The sequence below is a fragment of the Sturnira hondurensis genome, unplaced genomic scaffold, assembly GCF_014824575.4.
Source record: "Sturnira hondurensis isolate 20B ecotype Veracruz unplaced genomic scaffold, ASM1482457v3 Scaffold0004136, whole genome shotgun sequence".
NCBI lineage: Eukaryota > Metazoa > Chordata > Mammalia > Chiroptera > Phyllostomidae > Sturnira > Sturnira hondurensis.
In genome coordinates this window covers 37511739-37534850 of record NW_028076767.1, presented here as the reverse complement: position 1 = coordinate 37534850, position 23112 = coordinate 37511739, and the positions used below count along the sequence as shown (strand labels likewise).

Genomic DNA, 23112 nt, shown 5'->3' with positions numbered 1-23112 from the left:
TTACAGGGAGGAGACTGAGGCCAAAGAGACTCAATGATTTGTCCAAGGTCCCTCGGCTCTCAGGGGCGCGCAGAGGACGACAATTTCCATCTCCTGCCCTCCAGCCAGGGCAGTTTAATGGGCATCATTAAAATCAGAAAAGCGATTTATAGAAGAGAAGAGCCAAGAAAACTTTGAAATGACAAGTGACTGTGGTCCTTGCGGAAGTCAAGTGAAGAGGGAGCGCAGCAAAGGAATCTACAAGTTCTGCTTAACCAGCGCAAGAGGACCTGCTCGCCTTTCTCCCTCCCCTGAGGTTACAGGAACACTGTCTTCCTGAGCTCCCCGGCCTTTCAAATGTGCCAGCAGCGAAAATGCCCTACCACAGGGAGACAGGTCCTCATACAGTAAGAGAAGAAGCCAACCTAGTCTTTCAGAGCAACACACGCAGCTGGAGTTGCAGGTAGAAGAGCCAAATTCTCTCCACGCACTATAAACCATCTCCGACTACATGGAGGTGGTTTGATGTTTCAATTATACTAAAACTGCAGTCCAAAGGCATAAGGTAAATTCTGAGCACAAGTTATTTTGCATGGGCATGAAAGCTGGTAATGCCTCCTTCAAGATAACCAAGAGAAAGTTTATTTTGTTGTTCTTACATTAGCCAGTCTCTCACTGTGGACAGGGAATAGTTTATTTGACTAACTCCTGGGTATCAAGTATTTTCAGGGGCGCCTTTTTAAGTGTTTATGAGCACATAGTGTGAAGGGGCGAGGAGCTGTGAAGAAGCCAGACTCCACGACTTCACAATCAGGCAAAACTCCCATTGAAGCCATCTGTATTCTGCTCAGTTCAGAAGTTACTGAGCCTTAAAAGATAAATAAGTGAATTATTTGGAAGTCTGTTTGAGTTTATCATGCATGAGAAGAATTAAATCGGTGTCTATATACATATAAAATAGAAAATAATGATTATATATTTCTGCAATGTAACACAGTGTTATCCAATTATGCATAAGATTGATACATAAAATAGAAAACAAAAGGAAAAAAGGAAAAAATGTTATTTGATATCTTTATTATAAGCCATAAAATAAAAAAAGAGACAAAGTGCATAGGGAGGTATATCAAGCATGATTTTCAATTAATCCATATAATTTTAAAAGACTGGTTATGATACTACAGTAGACAATACTGATTAAGTGATTTTGAGATTATATAGAATATAGTTTGTAGATTGTCCCCACTTTTTCACAACATATTATCATAAGTCATGTATTTTATGGAATTATTCCTAAACTGAGCTACAACGGAGAAAAAAGAAAAAAAAAGAAACAGAAAAAGAAATTCCAGGGTCATTTTTTGATGGTCTTTAATATATAGACAAGAGCAACATATATTATTTCTGTTATTTCAATGATCAAAAATATTTTAATTTATTAGAACCACTTAATAAAGATTGAAAATAAAAGAATAAAATAATTAGGAGTTAGCTAATCACTGAAAGTTCAGCTTCTGAGGAAAGTCAGCCGTATTTGTATGCAATTTTCCATATAAGACAACCATGCCTCAGCACACAGGCTGGGGAGGCCCATACTGCCTGGCCAGCAGCTCCGTGTTCAGCCCCTATCGGGCTGGCGTTCTTGGCTTCTAATCTGACTTTGCAATGCAGTCAAAAATAGAATGACCAAATCCGGTCTTACTTAACAGCTAGATTTGACATCAGTTTTAATCCAATGCTAATGATTTTGCTGTGTAGAGTTATAAATATGAACAAAACATTTTCAAGCCATTATACCATCAGATTTTTGTCAGTACTCTATGAATGGTCTATCCTTCCTTATAACGACCCTTCCAGAGAGTCGGATCAGTTTTACAATGTAAAAGCAGGCCTTAAACTTGAAGTGAAATTAACTTATTTGAGAGGAGGCGAGGCAAAGAATGTGGTCATGTGTGAGCTTACCACTAATGTGAGCCTCAAAGGTTGCGGTACTACCCTCCAGTACCACAACACTTTGTAACGGCTGCTTAAACGTCGGTGCTTGGGTCGTCATCTTTTCAGGCACTCTGAAAATGAAGAGAAAATAAATTAGATGTCACAGCTAAGGGTTGCTCTGGAGCTACTTGGTAGATGACAGAGACACACATTTTCCAAACAGATTGCTCCACAGGTCATTTGTGGGCCTGCATGGTGGCCCTCACAGGGCCACCTGATGGGCAGGCCTTCTTTTTTGTGACTAGAATCTGAACAGTCAGCCTCTGAGTTTACTGGGAAGCCTAACATAATAGCGAAGGTAAGAGGATGTGGAAAAAAATTAGGTAGGTACAGCAAGGAATGTACCCTAGTGGTCAAGGAGGGAAATTCAGGTTTGCAAAGGTGGGAAAGCTGGGTTAGGGTCCTCCTCGTCAGATAAAAGCAAAGTTGGAGTAGCAGGGTAAGGGGTTGGTGATGAAGAACTATAAATGTGTGGAAGTGTAAAATAAATCTTTGCACCAGTTCAATGTTTAAGAAACAGTAGTTAAAGTATTTCTTTCCTCCCACTATTTTTCACTCACTGTAATTATATTGATAAAATTGACATAGATTCAGGCATTTTTACCTTAAGTAATTCAGGTGACTACTTAAATCACCAACAAAACTAGCAATGGAAGTTTTGCAATGTCTTTCCCTACTCGAAAAGTTTTGGCAAGCCTCATCCAAGTTGCAAACATTTTGTAGAAAGCATATAGTTCTTCCTGTCTCTTTGTGTTTCTTCTATGTCCCTGCTCAGTTAAGTGTTGCTGCTGTTGAGGTAAATATTCAGGGAAATTTAAATGTAAGTGAGGAGGGTAAATTTTTATTACAGATCTGAAAGAAAAATACGGTTTCTTATTGTTAATAAGGAACAATGTACAAACTGAAAAAAAAATAGAAGGCTGGTATGACATGTAGAGTAAGTGAAAAAAGACCTGTGTTTTTCTATAATGTAAATATTCAAAATTAAAGAAATGAACATGAAATTTGCAGTCAGTCCTTTTGGTAAGTGGAAGAACGTACTTTGTCTATCAGTTTCAGAGAGAGTATGTGAAGAATTTTCTGATGCATAAATACCCCATTATCTAATGGGACCACTCCATTATTCTAATATAAAAGCAGATTCTCAATTATCAGTTGTTTCATTACTATTTGTCATAACATTCTCTGTTCACTAAAAGGTACCTTATTGTAGCTTTTTACTCAGTTACAAGAAAACAAAACCAGAGTTCTCTGAGACAATAAAATTTGTATTTGAAAAATTCAGATAATATCCAAAAGCTTTTTGGGACACTTTTGTCAAGAACTCCTTATTGTAGCATATTATCTTTAGGATAAATAAGTTTTTGCACTTAACCCTTTCCCTACTTGGTTTACAAACTAGTGCATCTTAAAATAGCTGTATTATTTTATACCTTTTATGCATTTCTAGTAACTTGCAATTACTAATTTAATTCCAGGAAGATGGGAAATGCAGGTGTAGTTAGAACTAAAAAGTCCCCGAAACATTATTTCTTACCCTTCTTTGCACCAACATTTATCTCATATCCTATAATTTGATTGTGAGTTGAATTAAAATATGTAGTAAGACTACTCTGAGTAGTTCAGAAAACAATTATATACCTTCCCCCCCAACTTTCTAAATATATTGCAATTAACAAGCCTAAATTGGTCTTTTGCTCCTTTTGTCCAAGTAACGTTTGTTGCTTTAGCGCTTGCTCTTCAGAGGCCTTTGTCTAATTGGGGCAGGAGGTATGCGTCTTAAATGTCAGGCTCCCAAAATAAACTGCCCAGTGTTGACGGACAGCAGGCAAGTGTTCTGTCACTGTCCTGCGACTGGCAGCTCAGCAGTGGATTCCCTTAAAAAGTCATCGGGGCGTAGTTGATACCACATGCATTTTATCAGAGCTATTCTTGGTGTGTCTCACTTTATCACTGAGGAATATAACCTTGAACATTTCCAAAAGACAAAGAGAGTCTATAAAAGAAGCAAACATTTCTATCACCATTTCAGACCTCAGCTTGAACACTTTAGGAATGTTAGGTGCATTTAAACAATGTTAACCGCTGACTGTGCTGATACGCTACGACATTCAACTTTGTAAAGAGAAATGTTGACATATTTTAAAACAGAATTTAACAAGCCCATTCAAACAATGGACTGGCACCAGCAGTGAGTAATTAGACAAACATCTCTAGCTAGGCATAAGCATACAAAGAGAAGTGGGAACGGGAGATCAGTTAGAAGGCGGCTCTCCCATTAACAGAAGAAAAGATGCTGCTCACCTGATTTCTCAAGAGTGCCCCAAAGAGTGGGACTAAGCCCAAGGTTGCTTCTGAAACGACGTCCTATCTAGAGTTGGTTTGTTGGACCATCTCTGACATGAATCAGTGAGCCTCTCAACTGCTTCTCTATGCAATCCCTACACCCGAGGCGAGGCTGGGAATGCACGACTGCTCAAGAGTCAGGGTCTGGCCCTGCCTTTTATTTGCCGGATCTGCTGACAGCCCCACATGCTCAGGGCAGGGCCCTGGGTGATTGGCTGTCCCAGGGCAGCACGACAGGAGAGGAACCTACTTGGTTGTGTCATTTAGCACCTGTTCTTCTGATTGGCAGTGCTAAATTTAGCACCTCAGCAGAGGTTTTACCAAGGAAATAAGAACTCTGTTTAAAGAATAGCGGTGTTAGGGCTTAGAGGAGAGCATTTATTGCCCATGCTAAAATCTGAAAACACTGGTCTGAGGAGAATTTGGGACAACAGAAGACTTCGGGGAAGTCATAAAAAAGCCCCAAACCTGAGGGCTCTGCCCTGTGAGTCAGGCCCCATTTCTGTCTCCTCCCCCCCATAGACCAACCAAATGTACCTGTCAATCATGAGAACAGACGGGGGGAATTTATCTCACGCATAAGACTTCACTTTCTTTGAAGAATCATTGGCTGTAAACCTCAGAATTGAAGAGAGCTCGTTTGTACTACCTATATTCTCCAGAATCCACTTGTACTTTGAGGAGAGTTTTGCTAATATTAATGAGCTAAGTGTTTACACGGCCCTGCAAGAGTTAATGTTGAAAGGCCAAATCTGAACTCTGCTAAGATTTAGTCTATACCGTATAATGATTTCATTTTTGTCAGATTTCATTTTTCATGTCATTAATATTCACAAATAGGCACATACTGTTTCTTAATGAGTAGCTAAGTCTTACATTTAAATTATCCATAGGGTTTAAAAAAATGTTTATTTACTTATTTTTTATGGACACGCGAAGGCTGCTTCACTAATCTCTGGAGTTTGCTGTTGCTAATGGAAAGTGGTTAGGAAGTGATATAGTTGCTATTTTAAGACTGAGTTTAATTTCAAGCAAGAGACAGTTCAAAAACAAAAGAACATACTAAAAGATCTTTGTAATAGTCTAGCTGGAAAATTGGAAACTTCACTAAAAGGGAAGAAACTTGTCTTGATAATGAAAGGAGACTTTTCTTAATAAAATAGACTAAAATATTAAAATCTAAGTTAAATTTATGTATGTCTCTAATAAAAATGATTCCTGTTGCAGAACTTGGTCATGTATTAGACTTTTCAACTTCCTGAGTATTTCATATTTTATAAATTATTTATATAATAATTAATTAACATTTAACAGCTGAAATATACTGGGCAACTGATGTAGAATTGTACAATTGTATAGACAAGAGGACACTATGTGTTTAGTCAAACATTTGTACCCTTCACTTAAGCCTTTGTTTTTGTATTGGTGGTATCATTCCTCTCCTGCATCTTGCCCCTGGAGTCTCTGTCTGCCATAATTCCATCTGATTGCTGTATTAGAAAACAATTATTTTTGCCCTGGCCAGTTGGTTGGAGTGTCATCCTGCAGACCGAAAGGTCACGGGTTTGATTCCTGGTCAGGTCACATGCCCACGCTGTGGGCTTGTTCCTCAGTCAGGGTGCATACAAGGAGGCCATGAAAAAATGTCCTCAGGTGAGGATTAAAAAATTAGTTTCATGTTATATAGCTTAAAAATTATTCCCAATTAGAGACATGTTACAGGCAACCTGCCAATCACAAGGCAAAACATTTTGTGTGATCTTTCTGATTTGAGGTGTCCATCACTGGTTGTTTAACACTGTGTGTGTGTGTGCGTGTGTGTGTGTGTATTTAGATTCATTTGACCTAATGTGAAGCGTATTGATGTCTTGTTACATTTCTTGGAACCAAAATCAACCACTTTAATTCTTATGGAAACTAGAGGAAATTAGTAAATAGAATCCTGAAGCTTGTGTCTTTGTGACCCACTGCGACACAGAGAGCTCAAGAGCCAAGACAGGATGATAGACCGTTGTCACAGACATAGGTCAAATGTCTGTCTGCCCATGTTGCTTGTCTGTTTACCTTTCTTGGACACTTCTAGACTTTGCAGTATTGTCAAGATCCTTCTCTTTTGGCATTTACATCCTTATATGACATTCAGAGTTAAGATGGAAAGGGAGAAAAAGAAGGAAGGGAAAACTGTACTTGAACAATTAAAATAAAAATTAAAAAAAAGAAGGAAGTGAAGGAAGGGAGAAAAAGGAGGGAGGGAGGGAGGGAGAGAGAAAAAGAGGGAGAAAGGGAGGGAGCAGTTATTAGCAAATAACTAATATACCACTCTGGAAAAAAACATATTATTGAGTTAGTAGTCAATAGTGAACAGTAAGTGATAACATGGTACACATAAGTTTAAAATAAAATGTGCCATCGTTGGAATATAGTAAGCTAGCCCAGTAGAAACCAAATACTACTCAGATTTGGGGCATTTGCTGATGCAGTAAGATCTTAATTTACCACCCTAACAGTGGGGAGGAGTCCCATGGATAATCCAAAACAGCTGATAATTCAAATAGAATGCCTACTTTGTTTTGGAATGCTTGGTGTGATTCTCATTTTAAGCATTACAGTCAAGGCAATTCAACAGTTATTAAGCATATGCTCAGTATTGAACACAGCACAAAATTGTGGTTCTGGATTCTATCATCACTTGTTGACTCAACAAATACCTGAGTGGTGACTTTTTACCAGGCAATGTACTGGATGGTGGCCAGAGAGTGGTGACCAAGAAGACAGCAACGGTTCCCTCCATTTTAGAAATCGTGGTCTACATACGATTCTTATGAATTCTCAGTAGCCTGTGGCTGAGACCTAGACCAGTACAAGTGTAAAACTCAGGCAGTAACTCCATCTGCACAGCTGTGGTTGGGGTCAGACCTTGTCTGTACGACACAGAACCATCTCCCAAAGGAGCGACTTACCGAAGGCTATTTGAGAAACCGGCACAGTTTTTAAAGACAACCTACGAGTCTTTTCTGACAGAAAAGAGTAAACATTATGTATTAAAATTCAGTAAAAATTGCTTGTGCTCATTCCTATTGTGTTAAACACAGTCAGGGCACTGGGACGATAGCAACACAAACAGGAGACAGAAACCTTGGTGCTCCAGGAGTTTGTGTTTAAGTGAGCACAGTAATACCTAGTCACATAACACCTCCAAAGTCCTGTCCACTTATAAAGTTGTTTAAGTCTCAAACATAGGCTCATTAATGAGCTATTTTTATGCAAAGAAGTAGAAGAAATTTCGGGAAACACAGGGAAAACATGCTGACCCAAACAATCCACCCTAATGCATTGCCTTCTGTGTTCCTTGAATTATAAAGGCAAGCAGAGCTACACTGGAGACAGAGAGGCAAGAAAGCACTGCTTATAATTCAGGAGGAGATGTCCCTTTGTCCCTTCAGTTAGAGTCAGGTGGTAAAACCAAATTACTTGATCTGTACAATAATTTACAGGTGTACCAGTAGTCACTAGCACATTTAGTGCCATATTAAATAGGAAATCCTGTTTTAGACATGTATGATACCACAGTAGGAAATATCCAAAGGTTAAAGTGTTGAATATCTTGGTAGCACTGACTTCAAGGGCACATGAAACTTTGCTCCTACCCTACATGGGCTCAGGCAACCTGCGCTGAGTCTCGGTTGTCAGTTGTAAGTTGGGGATTATAATATCCATGTCAAAGCGTTATTGGCACGATTAAATGACAGGATGAGCATGACAGTGCCCAGGACAGTGTGAATCTGGCACATGGTGGCCATCTGGCTTGTTTGCTGCTTGCAAAGCAGCACACAAGAGAAAATAATTTCTGTGCTTAGTAATATTGATAAGATTAGTTATCTAACTACTCTGCTGAATATCCAGAGAGTGTTTGCTAAGAAATCTTTGAAAAGTCCAAAAGTGAACTCATAGAAACACGTTTTATCTCTCCTTGAAGGACCCCAGCAGGTGACATGATTTTAATATGTGGAATTAAAGCAAAGTCCGAGAATTACTACAATCTTAAAGAAGCAATAAGTTGCGTTTGTGGAAGTTTGGGACAGGAAACCAGAAACCACATCAGATCCAACCACTCGCAGATGCTCCCCAGAGGTGGCAACACTGTTGTCAAACGATGTTTCATGCCCACTGATGGGAGCAAGTTCGGCTCACTCGACCCTGTAACCCCTGTGGGCTCCAGGTGAGGGGTCAAGGGCTCTTCCAGGGCCAAACGAGTGTTTGGGGGCTGAAAGAGAAGTTTTGTTCTGAAATACAAAATAAAATCTACAAAAAAGAGAAGATAATAGACGTTTACCAGATGCCTACAAAAGAAGACACACCAACTAGTCACCTGCATATTTGATGGGCATATTTTAACCTGTTTGCTATGTTACGGAGTGGATCTTTCCAAAGGAAGAGAGCTTGTGTGAGATAAAATTCTAAAAATGACCCCGAAGGCAGCTCTACTGTCTTAGGAAACAAAGGTAAGTTCTGAAATATTTGAAAGACCCCTTGAGACTTAAGTGATGATTTATGTTCATATAGAATTCTGAATATTTCGTGTGTCTCTTGAAAAGATTTGGCCTTTTTACCTCTGTGTCTCACCCCATCTATTTAAAATTCCTAGCCAAATACTGCCCCTCACTTGATGATAAATACAAAATTCTTTTGAAGAAAGCTCTTACTGAGAAGCAAGTGTGGGTGGTGCTGAATGGTCTCTGGCCACCTACTCTTCACTCCTATCCCCCCCCCCGCCCCGCCCCCCCCCATGTCCCTGGGAGCCTCATCCCTGCATGGGGCCTCCCTTGCCCTCTGGCTTCTGCTAAGGCTCAGCCAGTGTGAGGTGCTGGCAGGAAAAATTGGGGGACATTTATTCCTCTGGCTCCCTCCTTGCCTGGCGCTCATTTGGCATCGTCCTTCCTGTACTTGCGGTCATGCTCCTGTCAAGGTCCCCTTTCCCACAGGTTGTGTCTTTGGATTTGGGGAACTGTGTTCATTTAGAAGTTTGCACCGCTACTCTCAGCGCAGTCTGCCAGCGCCCGCTGAGCTTCCTGAACCTGCCCACTCCTTGTAGTAGTGGTTCGTCCCTCCACTAAACTTTTCAGTTAGGCTTTTGAGTTGCATGTGCTTCCTGCCCCAACCACGAACGACGTATTTGTATGGAGACCCTGATAAAACTCTCAAGCTAAACCAAGTCAAAACATTTGCCTGCATTGCTAGGTCATTGTTTCTATTTCCAGTAGATTTCTTCCCTTTAGAAGGCATGTATTTTTCACCTGAAGTGCAGACTTCTGTTTCTTTTCAACTCCCCCATCCCTTTTCTTTTCTCCCTCCTTCATTCCTTCCTCAAGTGATTCTGAATGTCTTCTAGGTCTCAAGAACAATAGGGACACAGAAAGTGTAACACCTTCGCTTAGATGTAGCAATGCAAAGAGAGACAAGGAAAGGAGCGAGCCAAAATGACAGGTACAGACACTAAGTGCTCAGGAGCCCAGACACGGTTCAGGGCAGTGGAGGGTGAAGCACAGGCAGAACTCTTCCTAGAGAGGAAAGGCTGGATCGAGAGTTTTCATTTCACTCCAGAGTGGACTGGAGGCCATAGGATCCGAGTCTTCTAAGCAGAGACCAGTCCTGAGATGGGTGTTTCAGATACTGGGGAAGTATCTCGGTGGAAATCATTATGGGGAATAATTTATTGGCCTTGTACATTTTAAGTAATAAATATTATTATAAAATTTTAAATTTCGTTTGAATGTTAATAAAATTCCTCCCAGTACTGAAAAAAAAAGAATTGAGGTAATTCAACAAAAGCATGTAAAATATGATAAAAGAGAAATGAAAATAAAGAATGATTCAGAAAAAGATAGAGACAAAGTAGTCACTGAAACCGTGTCAAAGAGCAACGCAAGCTCGCAAACCAGGATGGGCACTACATTTGTTATAGTCGATTTTTAGTTTGATGGTGAGCTTCTTGGAAGTTAAAGAAAGGAATGAGGCATAATTCTCAATATGCACAGGAAAGTATACCAACTCCTTGGGAAAGTGCAATTTCTCTAACACTGAATTTTAATAATTTACCATGTACTACTTCATTGAAGGGGCACTGAGTGATATACAGAAGATGAAGTGCTTTAAAATGTACCTAGAGCAGTGGCCTAATTTATATGCTGACATTTTTGATAGAAGCGTTTAACAAGTCAAGGGCATAACACTAAAGGGCAACTCACTAAATGCACCTGAGTGAGGGGCTAAGGAAATACAGTCCCAGTTTAAAAAGACAGAATGAGAGTGGGACGTGGGTAGAATTTACAACGTCCAAAAGACCTCAGTAACTCTCATCTCTCCGAGGTATTCCTTTGGTAAGAATTGAAACTGAAAGCCCAGAGTGTGCTGCCCAGGCATTGCCTAGGCTCCTGGAGTTTTATGCGATTGACTGAGAAGTGATTAACGTTACCTTTAAGGGTCTTAAACAAAGTTCACCTTCCCTGTTGTAATGCAGATGTTTCCACATTTCCTCACTGGCATTAACAGCAGCAATCACTGCCTCACAAGTGATTTACATTTTTGTAAGTAAATGCACTTCCAGTTTGGTAATTACGCTCTTGGATTGTAGAATACTGATGCGGAATAATCCTTAGAGACAAGGAAGGGATCTTCTCTTTGTAAATAGTGTAACTGGCAAGCAAACACCGTCGGGAGGGGCCACGTGAACGTCAAATGTCTTTCTCAGTTTCAGAAACTGCCGCTGCCCAAGAAGGCTGAAGGCAGGAGCTACACATTTGTTTTTCTTGAGTCCATGACATGAAAAGGCTTTGGAAGATGAAGTCACGTCATGTGCCATGGTTAGCACCAGTCAAGCCAAGATGACTGCCTCACGTTTCCCTGACTATGGTTTCAAGACTTTGGGGATAATATTTGGCAGTGGGTATGAGGAGGAATTTCTACTAGGAAAGTAAATTTGAGGGATTAGTCAGTTTAAGCATTTGATCTGTACAGGTCTGAGGGTCGGAAGGTCATGGGTGTCTATAAAATACAGGCGGTAGGGTGCATATTGTTTACAGAGTAGTTCGCTGGCATAGACAGGTGTAGTGTGTGTGGGTTTGGCACTGCAGAGCCAGGGCGGTTGATTTGGGGGAAAGGTGCAACTTGAATCAAGTGTATCCGGCAGCTGTGCACCGAAACTTGGCCTGCTGATCAGCAAGCCTACAGCAGACCAGAGACACTGTGATGTGTGGTGCTTGTCTTCCCCGTGTGCCACACAGATTACGTTGAACGAGGAAAGAAGCACTTGTTCTAGAAATTTGTAATAGGAAATATTAACTAGAAACGACTTATAGGTCTACTAATAGGGACTAATTATACTGATGCAATAGACTATTAGCCCTTTCTTAAAAAATAATAATAGTAAAAGGGAATATATCTGATCAGAAATTTAACTACAGCAATCGAGTTGTAAGCTATTGGCACAGCAATATAAAAATAAATTAGTAAATAGAATAGAGTGTCCAGAAATAGACGGAATCAAATCTGAGGAATTCCTCTATGGTGATTTAATTTAATCTACATTGGTGCTGGTATAATTGAGTATTTATGCAAATGAAAGCACCTCATATCATGTAAAAATAAACCTCAAATGGACTAAATATCTAAAAGTAAAAACACAATAAAATATTTTAATATATAGGAAGTTGTTCGTGGAGTGTCACAAGTGGGAGAAACTCCCTCAAACGACGCTGGACACTCAGATGCCGTAGGGAGAAGGCTGAACACTTCCCCGGGTAAAGGATTCGGGAGGCGCCATCGGCCCTCGTCGCATTCCAAAGACAGAGAGTACATGTCAGCAGAGGATCAAATGCCTCAAAATATAGAGGGATGAGTACAAAGTTGCTTATTTTAGCGGTAGTTAAGATGGCCACGACAGTAGGTGAAAGGCAAGCTGGAGAATTATATATAAAGCATATTATTGATCACAGCTATCTGTTTATTTCCATCAATGTTCTTATTTTCTTATTGTTTGTAAGTTTTCTGGATTATTGCCTGATTCGCCCAGTAGGCCAAAATTCTATAAATTTCTTAAGCAACAACAAAATGTGTTTGATTGGATTTTAAATCCCCAACTCTTGGTATAATACTGCGCTAGAGAGGACTTCTTGCCAAGATGGAGGCGTAGGTAGAAATACTGTACTTCCTTGTACAACCAAGTTTATGAGCAACAAATATTTAAAAACCAGAACACAATCAAAACAGAGAGAAAATTAAACTATACCAAAGTCTGACAACAACAAACCATTCATCCAGACTGGTAAGAGGGGCAGAGTCGGTGGCTGGCAGAGAGGGGTCACAGCAGAAAAAAGCAGCCGGACTGACCCAGGCACACTGGCGGCGGTTGGCAGATCCCAGGCATGGGGTGGCAATGCGTGGACCCAGTGAGGGTGCAAGGCGGCTGCCTGACTTCGGTCACACATTCACACGCAGATAAACCAGGTGAAAAAATGAACAGTGAGACAGACCGTGCAACCCAGGGCTCCAATGCTGGGAAATAAAGCCTAAAAGCACCAATTGGAAAAACTTTCGGGGATTGAGGTGCTGGGAGAGACTCCCAGGCTCACAAAGAGTTCGTTGGAGAGACCCACAGGGTTCTGGAGGGTGCACAAGCCCACCTACCTGGGAACCAGCACCAGAAGGGCCCAATTTGCTTGCGGGAAGGAGCAGAGGGGACTGAAATCTGAGAGAGAGCAGAAAAAAAGCCATTGCCCCTCTCTGACCCCGCCCCTATATACAGCGTCATAACCCAGCGACCCGGGTCGCCCTGCCCTGGTGAACACCTAAGGCTCCGCCCCTCATATGTAACAGGTGCAAACAGACCAAAACATTATGGCTCAAGAAGAAGAACAGCTCAAAGTCCCAGAGCCAATACTTCTAAGCGGCAAAGAGACAGCCAATCTACTGGATGCATAGTTCAAAATACTGGTGATCAAAATGCTCACAGAACTGGTTAATTTTAGTCACAAATTAGATGAAAAAAATGAAGCCTACACTAAGTCAAGTGAAGGAAAATGCACACGGAACCAACAGTGATGGGAAGGAAACTCGGACTAAAATCAATCGAGTAGACCAGAAGGAAAAAAACCCATGACCAAACAGAAAAGAATGAAGAAACAAGAATTCAAAAAAAATGAGGAGAAGCTTAGCAACCTCCAGGACATCTTTAAATGTTCCAACATCTGAATTATAGGGGTACCAGAAGGGGAAGAGCAACAGCAAGAAGTGGAAAACTTATTTGAACAAATAATAAGAAGAACTTCCCCAATCTGGCAAAGGAAATAGACTTCCAGGAAGTCCAGGAAACTCAGAGAGTCCCAAAGAAGTTGGACACAAGAAGGAACACACCAAGGCACATCATAATTACATTAGCCAAGATTAAAATGAAGGAGAGAATCCTAGAAGCAGCAAGAAATAAGGGGACAGTCACCTACAAAGGAGTTCTCATCAGACTGTCAGCTGATTTCTCAAAAGAGACCTCACAGGCAAGAAGGGGCTGGAAAGAAGTATTCCAAGTTATGAAATTCAAAGACCTACATCCAAGATTGCTCTATCCAGCAGTTTTTATTTAGAATGGAAGGACAAATAAAGTGCTTCTCAGATAAGATCAAATTCAAGGAGTTCATCATCACCAAGCCCTTATTATATGGAATGTTAAAGGGACTTATATAAGAAAAAGAAGATGAAAAATAGGAACAGTGAAAGGACAGCAAACTCACAGTTATTAACAACCACACCTAAAACAAAAGCAAACTAAGTGGACAGCTAGATCAGGAGTGGAACCATAGAAATGGAGATCACATGGAGAGTTAGCAACAGGAGAGTGGGAGGAGGAGGGGGTGAGAAGGTACAGAGAATAAGTAGCATAGATGGTAGGTAGAAAATAGAGAGGGGGGAGGGCAAGAATAGTAGGGGAAATACAGAATCTAAAGAACTTGTGACACATGGACATGAACTAAAGTGGGGTAATGGGGGAGCGGGTATGCAGGGTGGAGGGGAATGAAAGGAGGAAATGGGACAACTGTAATGGCATAATCAATAAAACATTTAAAATACTGTGCTAGAGAGAAGATACTCATTAAATATACATTTTATAAAAATTCATGGTAAACTTTTGGAATAGTATAGAAAAAAGCTATTAAGAATGATTTTCTGTTGATAATTGGGGCTAGCTGTCTCAATACAAGGATAAAAAATTTTAATTTGTACCTTATACTTGTCTGGAGAGCTTGAATTTTCACCATGAGCACACATTACTTTCATTTAAAAAAAGACAAATTATTACAGTACTATCTCCAAAACCCACTGTGAAGTCAAAAAAATGAAAACTGATCATATCTAGTTAGTAAAATACAAAACAAATAACGAAAAAAATTCCCCATGAAAGACACCCCCTTCAAACTGCTGTTTTCATCCTGTGGAAAAAATGACCAAGGCCAGAAAGGTCTAAACAAGAGAAATCCTGCACACGCAGAGGAAGTGGGACCAGAAAGAGGCCCAGGACCCTGAAGTATTTAGTTATGTTGTTTGCTTGCAGCAAGCATGAATTATTTTTATAAAATCCAAAAAAATCCACACCCTAACAAAAACCAATGACAGCCATCACCCACATAAATAAGACAGTCAGGACAGACAAAGAACCTTTTGGGAGAACCTTTCTTTGCTATTGGTGCTGTGTCTGCTTCCCTTGAACTTGACTTTCTGTAAGCCCTCTGGAACTTTCATTCACATAATGAATCTTTTCACAGTGTTTCTGCCACCTTCTTGCCTTAGCTGAAATGTGGTTTCTCTAGAGGATGGTGTTTGCCATGCACCCTCACCTGGCAGAAATTGCTTCACATCCATGCAGCCAATGGGTGGCTTTCTCTAGCTTCCCACGGCCACCTCTGGCCATTGATGGTTTTACTCATGTACAATATCTGCTCTTCCTTTGAAGCTAAGGTTCTTGGCTGCCACTTTCTGCTCTTCTCTGGTAGACTTTCAGGTCATTCTTCAAACATTCACTGAGACATCAACATCAGCACCACGTCTGTAAGCCCTGCTGTCTCCCCGACAGACTCCAACACCCAGGCTTAACAACGGTAGAGGCAACTGATGGACAGCACAGCTTCTGAATCAGACAGACTTTGGATCAGATCTCAGATGTGCTGGACTTTGGACTAGTAACTAAAGCTTAGCTTCTTCTTTGTAAAATAGGAATACTCAGTTATTCATAGTGAGTATTCTCCTTTTTTATTTTTTTATTAACTAGATTTTGTGGGCATTCATTTTCTTTTTTAATTTTACAAATCATTTCAGATACATTATCATAATATTTAGCCTTTTTTGTTTCATAGCACAGTATGTAATACATGCTCAGTATGAAAGCTACTGCTGGTTATTCTTGGTATTTGAATGGCCTTCCCTGCCCGCCCCCGCTTAGCCACGCAGTTCCTGTCTTCTAGGTCTTGAACGACATTCATTTGTTCTTTTGCACTTGAACACTCTTCCTCCATAGCTATGCTTTGGCTCTTGTCCTCTCCAGGTCTCTTCCTATGGAGTTGCTTCTCTTCTAACATGAGCAAACAGAGGGGAAGCTCTATCTCCTATCACCACCATTACCATGGGCAAAGTCTAACCATTTATTCTATAACCACACATATGCTTATCTGGCCTGACAAACCTTTTGTAAAGGGGAGGGAAAAAATACAGTGGTAGTTGGAAGATTCTTCTAACCCACAGAAGAAATATCTACCAGTTCTTCCCAGAGAAGTGGGAAATAGCAGCATTTATATCCGTGATGAGTACATTCACATTTACTTCAGGCATTTAGTTCACATTGGATATTGGATGGCAGGAATGTCAAGGGCACATCTCACTGGATAAGACAGATGATATCTGAATAAATAAAGATATGCTTGCAAAGATGTGTCACTTCATACTTGCTACCGATTCTAGAAAATTACCATTGTAATTGGATTTTCAATACTGAATGAGAAATGGCTGAGTAAGTACTGGCTCAATAAAGAGCTCCATTCACACTGAGTGGCGTGGTGTGAGGGGAGCAATCTGTTTATGGGGTAACACGGAGGCCAGCCCCAATACTGCAGGGAAGTGGGGTTGTTCTCTGAGAATTATACTGCTCCTGGATGGTAGATAGATTTTCATAGTGACTTTAATGAGACAGAATGGCTTTCAGGTCAGAGAAGAATTCAACAAAAAGACATGAACAGTTCAAATAAGTCATGAACATGCTATTCAGATAGGAGTGCAGAAAAAGGAGTTATCAAGGCAAGTGTGGGCTCTCATGACCCCTTCCAGCAGCACCTGAGAGGACCACATTCACTGAACCTTCGCCATATTGTGAAGACTGAGGACATCAGGCCATCTGAGCCAAATGGTCATGAATTCAAACCTATCCTTCTAACTCTGTGCTCACTGAGACACCTTTTGAATAATAATTTGGCTTCACTTGTAGCTTGCTATAAAACCATATTCACGTTTTAAGCAGTGATTAGTTTTAGCAACAAATCTGTCATGTTAGTATATGATGATAAATATAATTTGATTTTGTTTTATCTTTGGTTTGAATTTTTTGTTTCCTAGTATAATAAACATAAGGAATTTATATTTAGTTTAATACTTGCATGGATTTAAGTAATAAACTATTAAAAAATAATATAATCAAAATTCTTGGGACCTGAACTAATATTTTTCTTTAAAATAGATTTGTTTATTTATTATTGAAACTTTAAGAAACAATGTCACTGAGACTTCCAGCCAAGATGGAAGCACAGGTAGACATGCTGTGCCTACTTATACAATCAAAAGAAGGACAACTACAAATTTAAGAACAAAAAATGATTAGAACTGCCAGAAAATGGACTTGTATGGAAGTCCAACTACCAAGGAGCATCTATAAGTGGAACCTAATCAACAAAACAAACAAGCAAGCAAAATATAACTAGAGACATTGAAATTAAGAACAAACTGACAGTAATTAGAAGGGAGGTGGGAGGAGGCAATGAGGAGGAAAGGGGGAAGGGTTTTCAGGAACAATTATAAAGGACACATGGAGAAAACCAAGGGTGGGTGGGATCCGGGGTGGGAGGTGGGGATGGTCAGGGTGGGGGGTAGTGGGGGGGAATGTAGACAGCTGTACTTGAACAACAATAAAAAACTCAGCCAAATGAAAAAATGCACAAAAAAAGAAAGAAAGAAAAGAAACACTTATACAGACCAGTAGAAGGGGTGGAGAGAACTTGCAGCAAGGTGGTGGCTGGAGGACTGGAGTGGGCGATCCAGCAGCTGGTGGACCAGGCAAGCCACTGGCTGGTGGAGCAGGCAGTTTTAAATTTTCATGCAGATAAACCAGAAGGAACAACTGGGGAGCAAGATGAACCATGCAACCCAGGGTTCCAGTGCAGGGAAATAAAGCCTCAAAGCCTCTGACTGAAAAAACCTGTGGGGGTGGAAAAAGTGGAATAAATTCCCAGCCTCACAGGAGAGTTCACTGGAGAGACCCACAGGGTCCTAGACCATACACAAAACCACCCACCTGAGAATCAGCAACAGAAGGGCCCAATTTGTTTGTGGGCAGCAGAAGAAGTGACTAAAAGCCAAAGGAGCACTAAGCAAGTGCATTGTTCCCTCTCGCATCCCTCTCTCACACACAGTGCCTTGATGCAGCAATACAGGTTGCCCTGCCTTGGCGAGTATCTGAGGCTCCACCCCTTACTACGTAACAGGTGCGCAGAGAAAAAAAATATGGCCCAAATTAAAGAACAGATCAAAGCTCCAGAAAAAAAAATACAACTAAGGGATGATGAAGAGATAGCCAACCTATCAGATGCAGAGTTCAAAACACTGGTAATCAGGATGCTCACAGAAATGGTTGAGTATGGTCACAAAATAGAGGAAAAAGTGAGGGCCCTGAAAAGTGAATTAAAGGAAAATGTACAGGGAACTGACAGTGATGGGAAGGAAACAGACTCAAACCAACAGTTTGGCCCAGAAGGAAGAAATGAATATTCTACCAGAACAGAAAGAAGAAACAAGAATTCCAAAAAATGAGGAGAGGCTTAGGAACCTCTGGGACAACTTAAAACTTTCTAACATCCGAATCATAAGGGTGCCAGAAGGAGAAGAGGAAGAACAAGAAATTGAAAACTTATTTGAAAACATAATGAAAGAGAACTTCCCTAACCTGGCAAAGGAAATAGACTTCCAGGAAGTCCAGGAAGCTCAGAGAGTCCCAAAAGAGTTAAACTCATGGAAGCACACACCAAGGCACATCATAATTACATTTCACAAGATTAAAGGAGAGACTCTTAAAAGCAGCAAGAGTAAAATAGACAGATACCTACAAAGGAGTTCCCATTAGACTATCAGTTCATTTCTCAAAAGAAATCTTGCAGGGGCTGTAAAGACGTACTCGAAGTCCTAAAAGGCAAGGACCTACATCCAAGATTACTCTGACCAGCAAAGCTATCATTTAGAATGGAAGGACAGATAAAGTGCTTCCCAGATAAAGTCAAGTTAAAGGAGTTTCTCATCACCAAGCCCTTACTACATGAAATGTTAAAGGGACTTAACTAAGAAAAAGATTTTAAAAATGAAGAGTAAAAAGACAACTCACAAATATCAACAACCAAACTCCAAACAACAAAAACAAAGGTGAACTAAGCAAACAACTAGAACAGGAACAGATTCATAGAAACAGAGATCACATGGGAGGTTATCAGCAGGGAGGGGAGCGGGGAGGATGGGGGAAAAGGTACAGGAAATAAGAAGCATAAACAGTAGGTACAAAATAGACAAGGAGAAGTTAAGAATAGTATGGGAAATGGAGAAGCCAAAGAACTTATGTGTATGACCCATGGACATGAACTAAGCTGTGGGAATGATGGTGGTGGGGGGTGGTACCTGGTGGAGAGGAATAAAGGGGAGAAAAAAATGGGACAAGTGTAATAGCATAATCAGTAAAATAGATTTAAAAGAAAGAAAAGAAACAATGTCACTGAAAATGTAAGTGATGCCTAAAACATAATCACTCCATTTTATGCCTAAGGACCATAATTTGATAAGATTTCACTTTTTTTACACTTAAGAAATTAGTGATTTCCTTTTAGAGACATTTTAAAAAATCAATAAACTTTATTTTTTTAGAGTAGTCTTAGGCTTATGGAAATATGGAACACAAAGTCCTAAGAGTTCCCATATACTGCCTTCCCCTACATACAGCATTTCCCCTACTATTAACATCTTGCATGAGTGTAATAAATTTGGCATAATTGTTAAGCCAGTATTGACCCATTATTATTAACCGAAGTCCACACCTTACACTGGGGTTCGCTCTTTGTGTTGTACAGTCTACAGGTTTTGACAAATGTGTGATGGCATCATTAAAGTAGCTACCACAGTTTCACTGCCTTAAAAATCCCATGCTCCACCTAGTCATCCCTTCCTCCCTTCCCCCAAACTACTGGCAACCACTAATTTTTTTTTGTTTCATTTCCATACTTTTGCCTTTTTCAGAGTGTCATATAGTTGGAGTCCTACAAAGGTTGGCTTTGTTGAGTTAGCAATATGCATTTATTTTCTGCGTGCCTTTTTGTGGCTCAAATCTGTTTTTGTTACTGAAAATATTTCTTTGTCTGGTTGTTCCTCAGTTTGTTTATCCATTCACCTACTGAAGGACAGCTTGGGTTTAGCAGCTATAAATACCTGCTTGATGATTTTTGTGGAGATATGCTTTCAGCTCCTTTGGGCATTTTAGGTAAGGAGTGTTTATGACTGGGTTGTATGTTTAGTTTTGTAAGGAACCGACACACTGGTTTCCATAGTAGCTGTATTACTTTGCATTCCCACAGCAGGGGGCGAGTGTTCCTGTTGCTCCACATCTCTGTCAGCATTTGGTGTTGTGTTTTAGAGTTGAGCCTTTTACATAGGTGTGTATTCCCAGCCATTTGTGACCAGAATAAAGGAAGTATATTGGTATAGAGTGTATGCCACAATAAGGAGAGAATGAGGAGAAAAAATCCAACAACTTTGGATGTGAGACCTGGATGGTGCGTCAGGCTCAATCTCTAGATAAATGGATGGTTTTCATATAGTAGCTGCCTGACATGGGATTAAAAAATGGCCTAAGAGAAGTCCAAAATGAGAACTTTGGGTTCCTCATGAGTGTTTATCTGTGGATTACAAATGTCTAATATAGTTATTATTTTGATGTGATAGCTCTAAAGTTAAAAGTATCATGAAGTATATCATATCCTTATGGGCTATGGATAGTTCCACATTCGAAGATCTCCACTTAAGAATACGGTTACCTCCAGAAGACAATTAGGAAATACAAGAGAGTTAAGAAAAACAATACATTATTCTGAAAATAAAAAAACATATGATATGCTTTAACATCTCCAAGTGCCACTTGGAATTTCTGGTTTTTTAAAAAAATATTTATTTATTTATTTTTAAGATTTTATTTATTTATCTTTAGAGGGGAAGGGAAGGAGAGAGGGAGAGAAACATTCATGTATGGTTGCCTCTCATGTGTCCCCAGCTGGGAACTGGCCTGCAACCCAGGCATGTGCCCTGACTGGGAATCGAACCTCAATCGTGTGGTTCACAGGCCCGCACTCAATCCATGGAATTTCTCTTTGAACCAAGTAGCAAGTGGTCCCAGCCTTCTGCACACTAATGTGGAATCAAATCCCCTCCCTGGAGGTGGGCAGGTCCAACACTTTGTGGGAATGTCAACCTTTTGCCTGGTATGAAAAAAGAAAAAGATACTTGAAGTTGCTGATATAAGCCACACATATGGAATATTTAAATGTGTTCATTTTCAAAAATATTTTTTAAAAGGATCCGTTTTTATTATCCATAAAATTATCCATATTATTGCAATATCACTATCCCTTAACATCTAGCAACCACCAATAGTTTTCTTGACTAAAAAAAAGTAAAAGCAAAAATAAAAATAAACCTAAAAAGTGACTTTATCGCAAGACTTCTGAATATAGGCACCTCATTAAATTCTCCTTTCCTCACATATAAGGGGGAAAGAAGGACCCGGCTGGAGAAGGAATTTGTTCTTAAGCTGTCAAATTACACCACGCTCTGTGGAGGGGACCGGCCAGCGTGAGGATTTCCAGCCTGAAAAGCCACGTTCTTGGAGGCTGTACTATAGTGATGGATTTAAACAGAATTGATAAGGATGATGTTTAGAATTATGCATGTAGCCTTTGATTACAAATATACCTAGTCTCTTGACCAAAAAATTATATCCTCCACATTTTTTCTCAAGATTTGGGAGGATGTATTCTCCAATCTGATGAATATTGTGGGCTTCATTTTGATATATTTGATTGAACATCATCATTATTATTATACTATTCAACTAAAACTATTTGGTAATCTATGCAGGATAGAAGTGACCCATTTAAGAATAAAATCAACTGGCAAAGGAGAAGGGTAAATAATGAAGCAACAGTAAAATTGGTTTGTAAAAGCCTCATTAATTGCTGGATTTTATTTTCTAAATTTTGCCAAACAAAACACCAGTGTTTGTGAACAAGCCTGTGCTAACTTGACCTTTAGAGCAGTGATTGTCAACCAGGGACAATTTTTTTTTTGCCAGGGGATGTTTAGCAATATCTGGAGACATCTTTGGTTGTCACAGCTGAGGGTAGGGTGCTAATGATGTCTAGTGTGTAGAGGCCAGGAATGCAGCTAAACATCCCAAATCGCACAGGACAGCACCCCTCAATAAAGATTTATCTGGCCCCGATCCTAATAGTGCGCAGGTTGAAAACTGCTTTAGAGGAACACACCATAAAAATGTTACTTTCCTTATCTTTAAATAACTTTAGTAAGTACTGTGTGCAGGTAAGCTAGTAATGCTCTTCTCAAACTCTGAGGAAAACTCAAGTTTCCATGTAGATCATTTTCAATACATATACAAATGGCATTAAAAAAAAGCATTCCATTCCATTAGAGATCAAAAGTGGAATGTATGGTAAGGATTTATGGCACACGGTTACTAAACATGTGCCAAGGTCCATTCACCAAGCAAACCACACCTACAACAAGTCCCCTTGTTTATCTGATATATAATAGAATGTTAGGTCATGATTTAGTACAATTTATGTTCTATCTCAGGACAGCTGATTAGAGAGATGCAGGTGTTTTTGCTTGAAGACAGAGCTGCCGTTCTGCCCTCTGGCTCACTCTGAAAACTGACGGTTCTGAAAGCCTAGCGTACTATTTATTCTTCTTACTTGGCCCTGACTTGTACTTGTTTCACATTTTCTTGTTTCTCGTTTTCTTGTTTCTCATTTTCTTGTTTCTCATTTTCTTGTTTCTCATTTTCTTGTTCTTGTTTCTCATTTTCCTTGGTTTGGTCACATTATAGAAAATGGATGTGTGTGTGCGAGTGTGGGGTAAATGTTTTTAAAAGTAAAATACGAGGTTTTAAAAAATATTTTATTTATCTTCAGAGGGGAAGGGAAGGAGAGAAGGAGAGAAATATCAATGTATGGTTGCCTCTCGTGAGTCTCCTGCTGGGAACTGGCCTGCAACCCAGGCATGTGCCCTGGCTGGGAATCGAACCTCGATCGTGTGGGTCGCAGGCCCACACTCAATCTACTGAGCTACACCAGCCAGGGCAAAATACAAGTTTTTATTTTACTTTTATGCCCCCATAATTTAGGATGGGGGTAGGGTGGTGGCCACTCAGACAGGCTCAGATAA

At 40.1% G+C, this 23112-nt stretch overlaps 1 protein-coding gene across 2 annotated transcripts in view; it reads right to left on the bottom strand.

Moving 5' to 3' along the window:
- The window catches only part of TTN (titin), a 274055-nt gene extending 269619 nt beyond the window's left edge, over positions 1-4436 (bottom strand). For both annotated transcript variants that reach the window (XM_037044363.1, XM_037044362.1), the window contains exons 1-2: positions 4279-4436; positions 1942-2045 (exon numbers count right to left, since the gene is read on the bottom strand). In XM_037044363.1, the coding sequence (XP_036900258.1) occupies positions 1942-2032 (91 nt within the window). In that variant the 5' untranslated portion in view covers positions 2033-2045; positions 4279-4436. The remainder of the gene's footprint in view (positions 1-1941; positions 2046-4278) is intronic.
- Between the last annotated feature and the right edge of the window lie 18676 nt (positions 4437-23112).